The sequence below is a fragment of the Gopherus flavomarginatus genome, chromosome 1 (assembly GCF_025201925.1).
Source record: "Gopherus flavomarginatus isolate rGopFla2 chromosome 1, rGopFla2.mat.asm, whole genome shotgun sequence".
In the NCBI taxonomy this organism is placed as follows: Eukaryota; Metazoa; Chordata; order Testudines; family Testudinidae; genus Gopherus; species Gopherus flavomarginatus.
Window position 1 is genome coordinate 259,239,851 of NC_066617.1, and position 10,396 is coordinate 259,250,246.

Sequence of the window (10,396 nt, forward strand, 5' to 3'; positions counted from 1 at the left end):
CCAGCACCACCGCGGCAAAGGACCGTCCTTAAAGTGCTGCTGCAGCAGAGTTTTAATGTCCCGGCCCTTTTTGCCTCCCCCATCGGCAGCCCTGCTGGCAGGCCACCAACGAGGTGGGAGAGAAAGGATCAGCAATGCTAAAGCGCTGCTGTGGCAGTGCTTTAACGTTGCTGCCCCTTCCCTCCTCTCTCCCTCCCGTCGGCAGTAAAGATGTACAACATGTTTCCACTCCGCACTTCCTGTCAATTTCTACGTCAGTGAGTTAGTAAGCAAATCTGTAGTGGTACATAGCAAATTCCTGTACCATGTGTTAACGAGTCTCACATGTTAAACATGTAGCACTGGAAGGCATGGCGCTACAGTGCGTTAAGCGGATTCACACATCAACAGGTCTGTACTCTAATGCAATCCACGTTGCCTCACATATATACAGTGGACCCCCATTTATCCAGTTTAATTGGGACCGGGACCAGATCAGATAATCAAAACCCCAGATAAATTGGAGAATGGGAAAATGCAATGCTGCAGCACCATCAAATGGCCACAGGAGAGATCACACGCTTCCGGCCCTGGATTCCTGGTTGTTCAGTAAATGTGGAGAGCCATTTAGGGGAGAGTCAGATAATCAGGGTTCTACTGTATTGAGCAGGATGACATGGACATGGCTGGGAGTGACTTACATGCTGGAGGCTGTTTGTGAGCAGTCCAGACTGGAGACTAAGTAGCAAAGCAGTGTAAAGGGCACCCCAGGTAAGAGAACAGGAGTGACACAGCTACTCATCAGTCTAGATTGTACCCTGAGTATGTCACAAAGGGAAAAGAGAATACAATTAATCCACTGGAGCCAGAAGATAAATCATCGCCAGTGGAAGTAGCAGTGCATTTCCTCTCTAGTGCATCATATATAAAAATAAACAAAGCTATGTTTTATCAAATGCTTTGTAACGCCTTCACCCTAGGACTGGTTATTTTCTATTATAGAATTATGGTGCTTGTCTATATTACCATGCAATTTGAACTATGTTAATACAAACTAGGAACCTTTTAGTTTGTGCCCATGGCATCCACACAGGATTTACAGTGCAGCACTTTGGTGAGCACTGCTATTCAAACGCCCATAGATGAATCAAAGAAGGGTTTTTAAGAACAGGTTAGAAAAACACCTGTCAGGGATGGTAAAGGTATACTTGACCCTGTGTCACCGTGGGGCAGGGACAGAGGGGAAGAGAGGAGAAGAGGAAATGGACTAGATGACTCAAAGTCCCTCCAGCCCTACATGTCTATGATCCTATATTAGGAAATCAGCAGCCCTGGAGTAAAGGAATTACAAAGCATTTGAAAAGCAATGCTCTGTTTATTTTTGCTTTTAGCTTAGCTGAAGGCTCAGATTGGTGAAGAAGAGTGAGACTTCAGATATAGCACAACTATTATTTCTACAAACCACTACTCTTCAAAAATCTCCAAGCTAAATACTTTAGCAAGCATTGTAGGCTTAGGTATCATTATTGCAAATTCTTCCCAAATTTCAAAACTCAAGTATTTTAATTAGATTTTACTCACCAGTAATTATTTACAGTAATCAATAACAACATGGGAAATGACAGATTATAGCTTTTGGTTATGTGGCAGACCAACCTACTTTACACATGGGTTTCTGCAGACCTGCTGGCCTCCTTTCATAATGATGAATAAAGACCATGAAGATCAGAGGGTAAAGAGAACCTATACACATAGATTCCTCCCTGTACATGATTTCATATACAACACAAGGCAGTTAAAATGATCTGTAACCACATTTCTAGTCAAGCCTGAATTATCTTCTCTCTCCTTCTCTAGGTGAAAAAATAAGTGTGTACAGAAACATACAGTGGAACCATGTTAATTAGCACTGATGACTGGAAGATCTGTTATGAATTAATGAATTGCCATTATGAATTAAGTTTCGCATATTAGCGTGAAAACAAGTGAACTGGCAATTTCCTTGCTTTTTCTTTTATGATGTATCCAAAAATCCATCCCATCCCTTCCCTTCCTTCCCACCCACCAAAATTCTTGTTCAGGCCTTGATAATTTCATGCTCATGCTACTATAATCTCATCTCAAACTTTGAAAGCAAGTCAAACAAAATTACAAACATCTGGACTTTCTTCAAATAAGAATGCACAAAAAATAGTTATGACTTTTCAGCCTTGAGCTTAAAACCCTTAAATAGGGATCAATGTTATTCAACTGGAATATTGCTGTCTTACAATGCCCAGAATGTAAATAATACAAGTCAAGCTGTCTATTTAAAAGAACAAGCTACATCCCTTTATTTTAAAGGTAGTACTGAATAAAAAAAGAAAGTATTTTTAGAATTATACGTTAAATGCCCCCACAGGATCAGGGAGAAAAGGGCAATCAAGCCTTTACCAATAATTATTATTTTTAGATCTTTAACATTCACATCCCATTCAGACTGCTAACTCCCAGCATGCTCTCTGCTAATGACCCCAAACCCACCACAGAACTCCAATGAAACTCGTAGACCACTTCTGGGGATATACAATTTCTTAGGCCCCAATACTGCAACAAGTAAAGCTGTGCAAAAATGAGGATATCTGCTTTATATCCACGGATGTGGATGCAGATATCTGCAGACCATGTTTGTAAATTGGATTCGGATACAAGTTTTGTATCCTCACAGGGCTCTAGCAATGAGTTCCATGCATGCCCATGTAGAAACTCACTCATTTCAGTTGCACACAGAGGTGGCACATCTTGCAGGAGTAGGGAAAACACATTTTGTGTATTTTGCAATGTTGCAGTTACTGAAATTTATAAATATTTTTATTTTATGTGCCATAAAAAACAAAAGCTATAAAAAAGAATATTGAGGAAAACAACTGAAAACTGACCATATTTAAAAACAAAATAGAAAGGGAAGAAAGAAGGAAACGAGTCATGGTTATGTCCTTTACCCCTTCATGCAATGTTCTTTCATTATTTTAAACAAGAGTTTTAAAGTCTCTAACTGTCATGTAAATATAATAAATGTGTTGTTGCCCACCCAGGTCTGAACCAAGGGTGTTGACTCTGAAGCTTAATTGTGATAATAAATATTATAACATTGTTAACTATTTCACTGCAGACCAAATCATGCAAGGTAGAGAACCAATTATACTATGAGTATCTGCATAATCTAGTGAGTTTTAACATTCCATTTCAGCATCCAGAACCAGCAGAGTTTGGGAGAGTATGACCACTTATTCACCTCTCTTTCTCTCATTCTGACCCCTGCCAAAATGCATCCTCCACAGTCCTCAACATGACTAGCCAGTTAGATGGCCCTGTCAAGGCTGATTCCCCACTCTGGCATTTAGAGTGCAGAAGGTGAGGGTCCGCAAGGACTCTAAAAATTAATACTGGCCACTCCAGGCTTGCATTAAACGTCGAAGGTTACAGCTTTTCTCTGACCTTGGATGGACAGATGCTGCCACCACCCAAGTGCAAAACCGCTTTGAGAACCCAGGAAGGCATACTCAGGAATTTCTTCCTGTGGGGTACCCTCAAGCCCTCCCCTCCCCCCCAATCTGGAGAAGACTGAGAAAGAAAACAAAGGAAATTAGATGATGTCACCACAGTTAATTAAACAACATGTGCACAAACCTCTTAGGACACAAAATCAAATCTTGTTTTTCAAAAAGATAAAATTTATTAAAAACAAAAAGAAAAAATAAATTTGGAAATGTAGGCTATTGCTAGATTTAAAAAAAAAAAAAAAAAAAAAGAATTAAGCATCAAGAATAACCTTCTTGAGGTCCAGCTTAAAGGTTACAAGCAAAACAAAAGCATTTGGGGTTAGCACAGAGGAGTTCACAAGCCACAAAGAAATAAAAAGAGAGAAACCTAATTGTGCCTTCCTAAACATTTCCTGATCTACTTACATATCTGGGGGTTTCAAGTGAGTAGTTTCAAGGTATGATTCAGGTGATTTTTCATACCTGACCCAAAGATTCTTACACCATAGTTGCTCTGTTCCCTCTCTCCAGAGAGCAACAAACAGACAGATCAAAGGGAAGTTTTTTCCCCAATTTTAAAACGTTCTAGCCTTTCTGTGGGCTCTTTTGGTCAGATGCCCACTCCTTTCCTTTTACCTATGTATCGCAGAGGGACTTTTTAACCCTTTACAGGTAAAGCAAGTAGAGAACAGCTACTAAGAAGGATTTTATAGCTAACTGGCTGGCTGGGTGTCCATAAAAGGAAGGTACTCCTTCCTCTTTTCATTTATCACAGGCCCCAATCCTGCTAGCTCTCTCTCCATGGACCATCAAAAAATTTCCAAGGACAACATTTGGGGAGCCACTGATCCAGAAAACGGCAAACATACATTAGAAACAGAATACTGACCTAATCAGTAGCCAGATGATATAGATTGCAAACACAATAATCCTATTTACATATTTATGACAATGAAAATCCCAAAGCAATCAGTATTATGCTCTGCCGCAAGGGTCAGCAACCTTTCAGAAGTGGTGTGCGGAGTCTTTATTTATTCACTCTAATTTAAGGTTTTGCGTGCCAGTAATACATTTCAACGTTTTTAGAAGGTCTCTTTCTTTAAGTCTAGCATATATAACTAAACTATTGTTGTATGTAAAGTACATAAGGTTTTTAGAATGTTTAAAAAGCTTCTTTTAAAATTAAATTAAAATGAAGAGCCCCCCGGACTGGTGGCCAGGACCCAGGCAGTGTGAGTGACACTGAAAATCAGCTCACATGCCGCCTTTGGCACACTTGCCATAGGTTGCCTACCCCCTGCTCTACCACTTTCCTAGTTTAAAAACAAACAAACAAACAAACCCCACAAAACCTTAACTCTTACCTGATAGAGCTCTTCAAGGTTGTATTTAATGGAGGTGCTACTTTGTATAGCTCTCACTGCTTCATCAAGCTTCTGCCATGTGTCCTGTGTGTAATTATCAGGCAGTTTAGGTCTTTCTGTAAAACCAGATACAAGTAAGTAGAAACTGAACCCGCAATACAAGATTACTTATAGCTATATCTTTTAAAATACTTTTGAAATAATTTAATAAAGTGAAAGACACATTGGATTCCACTTTCACACTTTAAGCTTGAAATATTTAAAAAAAAAATAAAAGAATATTTGTAATACCATATAATATGGCAAAAGCCACTAAGTGCCATTTTTATCTCTGAGTCATGGCATACAAAGGCCCTGCTCCTGCAAGAAGCTTCACATGGGCTGCCCCTCTTCACATGCACAAATCCCTACTTAAATATCTGCCCAGACAGAGCAGCTTGCATGATCCTGGACAAAATTTGTAAAACATGTGCAAAGATACCACCTCAGAATGCACTCAAGAAGAAGGTGTTGCAATTTAAGGTTTTATTATTATTATTAAATAAAACTTAAATTAGACATTCCAAACACTAGCAAACTAATGTGGTCTACGGCAATATCTTTGACATTACTCTAGTTTTAACACCATCTACACTAGATTTATTTCCTGTATATTCTTTAAAGAGTAACTGACCACCAAACCATTGATGTACATTATCTCTGACTACACTGTGTGTAATAGAACTTTTTACACATACCACATTTTATAACAGAACATGCTGTTAACTGAAACATTAGAAAGACTACAACACAAACTGTTATCTATATAGAAACTGCATCACTTAGCTGAGATGAGGAAAGGGAATACTAAGGCAGTACAGATGCCAGACACAGGACTGGTTAGACAGGGGAGTTGGGTTCTGCCACCAAATACACCACTGATGTGCTGCATGACGATGGACAAGTCGCTACGCTTTTTTATGCCTCATTTCCCCTATCTGTAAAATAGCGGTGCTGATACTCAGTGGTGCTGGAACTAAAGGTGCTGGGGGTGCTGCTGCATCCCTTGCTTGAAGTAACAACAAACACCAAATACATGGTTTCCATCATCAGCACCCCAGTAACAGTGGCCTGTCTTTGAGACCTGCAGATGAGAGCTACACTAGGGCCCCTGTGCTCAGAACGCCATATATGTAAGTAAGCTGAATTAACTTCCTTGCGGCTGGAGGAGCAGGCCCGTTTGCCAAAAAAGTGACTGGCTAGCTGAGTAAGGGCCCTTGTAGCTGTTGAGGGAGGCACTGAGAGCAAGTTAGCCGAGTTAAGGCCTTTCCACAGTCCCTTTCCAGAGCAAACCCAGCCTGGCACGTATCTATTGGTGAGGAAGGACCTGGATCAGACCCCACACCACATGACCAGAGGAGCGGCGCTGGCAGCTGGGCAGGGGCTGCCCTCCTGGGGCGCAGGGTGCACCACGGGCCCCTGGAGAGCGACCCGGAGGCTACACTGGCCCCCCCAGGGCAGGGTCCCCAGGCGGCTGCTCCCCACCCTGCCCTGCCCGTCACTGTTCGCAGAAGCAGCAGCCCGCAGACAGGGCCCCTCCCAGCCGGGCCCAGCGGCCTCCCTCTCCGGGGAAGGGGCGGGGGCAGCAGGGCCAGGAGCAAAGTAAACTCAGGTCAGGAAAGGGCCGCGGGGGCCACTGGCTGCGGCCGGCAGGCTGGGCCGGGACCCAACGCGGGACACTTGGAGCCGCCGCCAGGCGCTGGGGACTCGCCCGCCCCGGCCCCGGCCCCTGCCCACCTCTGAAGTTCTTGATCACGAGCTTCTTGGAGGTGGCGGCGGCGGCGCCCCCGGCCCGGGCTCCCGCGGCCGCCGCCGCCAGCGAGGCGGGCTTGGTGAGCCCGTTGGTGTGTCCCACCAGGGCCGACAGGTGCGGCTTCTTCTGCGGCTCGCCGGCCATGGCCGCCCCCTTCGTGCCGGAGCGCGGCTCCCGCCCCCCCGGGTCCGGCCGCCTGCTGGGAGCGGCTACTGCTCTGTCCGGCGAGTCACCGCCAGCCCGGCCTCCCCCCGCGGCGCCCCGGGTCCAGGGGCCCCATCAACCCCGCCCCGCGCGGAGGGGGAGGGGGACGGGCCGTCGCCCGGCCGCGGCTGCAGCCGGCTCCGCCGTGTAGGCAGCGCGGCCTCGCTCGCAAGATGGCTCCCGAGAGCGGGGCTGGCGCTGGCGCTGCTGCCGCGCCGGACGCGAGAGGTTGAAGCGCCTGCGGGGCGGCCTGCGGCCGGACTCGGGCCCCTCCCTGGGGTGGGGGAGCGGCGGCTCTGATCCCCGGCCCGCGGGGGTAACCGTGAGGAGGCGCCGCCCGGCTCCCCCCAGGGGCCGAGCAAGAAAGTGAAGCGGCCTCAGGCCGGGGCTGGGGGGCCCGAGACGAGCGGGGTGAGCGGCGGAGGGTCCGGCTCCGGCCCGTCTCCACGGAGTTTGTTTTCCAGCCGCGCGAGTTCAGGCACGTTAGCGTCACATTCCTGAGCAGCTCCATGGCCTTAGCTGAGCACCTGCTTTAGCCTCGCCATTACTTTGCTGTTATGTTAAACTAACGCCATTGGAAGGCCCAACTTTGGCCCATCAAGGCTTTGTCTTCTCTGCAAAAGTGGGTGGTTTTCACACTGAGATAGGCACCTACCTAGGTACAAAATTCTAGTGGAGACAAGACAGTAATTTTGACCTCTCTGTAGCCAGAGGTGGATTACAGTTTTCTGGGGCCCTGGGCCAGAGCAAGCGGGGGTCCCTCCCCACCCCTTCCACCTGCAGTCCTCCCCTGCTGGGGAGCAGGGTCAGGGCATGGGGACAGGAGCTCTGGGCAGTGTGGGGAATGCCCCAGTACCCCAACCCTGCTCCCTGGCAAGAGTGCCAGGTGGAGCGGGTGGGTGCACTCAGTTTTCCAGAGGCCCCCAATTGGCTGGGACCCTGGGCATGGACCCCATTGGCCCAGTGGCTAATCTGCCACTGTTTGTAGTGGAGGTCAACCCAGGTTTGGGGGGAAGGGGGGTGGTTGTCGCTCCTCAAGAGCAACACTATCAAGGTGGAATCTACCAGTGGCTTGTTTCTGCTCAACCTTTATGTCCAGATACATAGCTCAGGTAACTATGTAACATCACACATCTTTTTACAAAGAAAACAGGCCAAGACAGTAAAAGTTTATACGTAAACACAAAGCCCAGCATTTCCTGGTGTTCCTAGTTTCCTCTTCCCAGCCCAAAACACATTCTTATTTTCAGAGCAATGAACACTAACCATTAAATTAAATGCTCTGAGAAGAAGGGCCCAGGGCTTCACTAGCTGTTTTTAACTTCCCACTCTTGCTATGGTTACAGCAGCTCCAATGGTGGTAAATGTCATAAGAGCACAGATGTTGACCAGCCTCATGTCATCTAAATCTACTCAAGAGCAGGTCTAGACAGCACACTGTTTAAAATCAGTATTCCTACCATAGAAGAAACTGTAACAGTGGAGAATTGGACATGCCTTTTTTCATGTTAATGATCACTTGTGAAATTTTTGACCCAAATGTGCCATTAAGAACTTAGAGAGCGAGAAGGTGGATGAATAGGTAATAGCTTGTATTGGCCCAACTTCTGTCTGTGAGAGATAAGTTGCCCGATAACAACTATGTGAATGAAACCAGACAATTGCTAAGATCTCAGATGAACTCACACAGGAAAATGATAAAAGACAAACATCACATCAGCTGTGGGTGAACTCTTTTCACAAGACACTCTATATCTGATTTATCAGTCCTCACTCTCAAAGGAAACATGCACAACTTTCAAAACATGAGCCTGGGAACTTAAATTTATAACTATACTTGAGACTAAAAATCTTGGACTGAATGGAGATACTGCATTTATGGCTTATTACTAAGGCTGTCAAGCGATTAAAAAAATAATTGTGATTAATCGTGCAATTATAAATATTAATCACATGATTTATTGCACTGTTAATAATAGAATACCATTTATTTAAATATTTTTGATGTTTTCTACATTTTCAAATACACTGATTTCAATTACAACACAATACAAAGTGTACAGTGCTCACTTTTTATTTATTTTTTATTACAAGTGTTTGCACTGTAAAAAACAAAAGAAATATTTTTCAGTTCACCTAATACAAGTACTGTAGTGCAATCTCTTTATCATGGAAGTTGAACGTACAAATGTAGAATTATGTACAAAAAACCTGCATTACAAAATAAAACCATTTAAAATTTTAGAGCCTGCAAGTCCATTCAGTCCTACTTCTAGTTCAACCAATCGCTCAAACAAGTTTGTTTACATTTGCAGGAGATAGTGCTGCCTGTTGCTTCTTTACTATGTCACCTGAAAGTGAGAAAAGGCACTCTCATGGCACTGTTGCAGCCGGCATTACAAGATATTTATGTGCCAGATGCGCCAAAGTTTCATATGTCTTGTCATGCTTCAACTTCCATTCCAGAGGACATGCTTCCATACTGGTGATGTATTCTACTCGATAACAATCCAAAGTAGTGCAGACTGTTTATTTTCATTATCTGAGTCAGATGTCAGCAGCAAAAGGTTGATTTTCTTTTTTGGTAGTTTGGAGTCTGTAGTTTCCACATCGGAGTGTTGCTCAAGACTTCTGAATGCATGCTCCACACTCATCCCTCTCAGATTTTGGAAGGCGCTTCAGATTCTTAAACCTTCAGTCTAGTGCTGTAGCTATCTTTAGAAATCTCACATTGGTACCTTCTTTGTGTTTTGTCAAATCTGCAGTGAAAGTGTTCTTAAAACGAACAAGATGTGCTGGGCCATCATCCAAGTCTGCTATAACATGAAATATATGGCAGAATGCAGGTAAAACGGAGCAGGGGACATAAAATTCTTCCCCAAGGAGTTCAGTCACAAATTTAATTAACACATTATTTAACAACAACAGCAGCAGGGAACCATGTCCTCTGGAATGGTGGCCAAAGCATGAAGTGGCATACAAATGTTTAGCATATCTGGCATGTAAATACCTTGCAATGCCAGCTACAAAAGTGCTATGCTAATGCCTGTTCTCATTTTCTGGTGACATTGTAAATAAAAAGAGGGCAGCATTATCTCTTGTAAATGTAAACTTGTTTGTCGTAGCGATTGGCTGAACAAGAAGTAGGACTAAGTGCACTTGTAGGCTCTGAAGTTTTACATTGTTTTAATTTTGAGTGCAGTTATGTAACAAAACAAAATTACATTTGTAAGTTGCACTTTCATGACAAAGATTGCACTACAGAACTTGTATGAGGTGAACTGGAAGATACTATTTCTTGTTTATCATTTTTACAGTGCAAATATTTGTAATAAAAATAATGTGCACTTTGATTTCAAGTACAACACAAGAATATATAAAAATGCAGAAAAACATCCAAAATATTTAATAAATTTCAATTGATACTCTATTGTTTAACAGTACAATTAAACCTACAATTAATCAAGTTTACTGGTAATTTTTTTGTAATTAATTTTTTGATTTAATCATGTGATTTAACGGTGATTAATCGACAG

At 43.8% G+C, this 10,396-nt stretch overlaps 1 protein-coding gene across 2 annotated transcripts in view; it reads right to left on the reverse strand.

Annotated features, from left to right (window-relative positions):
* CUL4A (cullin 4A) overlaps positions 1–6,892 on the reverse strand; it is a 78,685-nt gene extending 71,793 nt beyond the window's left edge. Inside the window, exons 1-2 of one of the 2 annotated variants that reach the window (XM_050948383.1) lie at positions 6,641–6,892; positions 4,865–4,980 (exon numbers count right to left, since the gene is read on the reverse strand). In XM_050948383.1, the coding sequence (XP_050804340.1) occupies positions 4,865–4,980; positions 6,641–6,800 (276 nt within the window). In that variant the 5' untranslated portion in view covers positions 6,801–6,892. Of the gene's footprint in view, positions 1–680; positions 774–4,864; positions 4,981–6,640 lie in introns of those variants that run through there. The other variant, XM_050948384.1, reaches the window with a different exon arrangement.
* Positions 6,893–10,396: the final 3,504 nt, after the last annotated feature.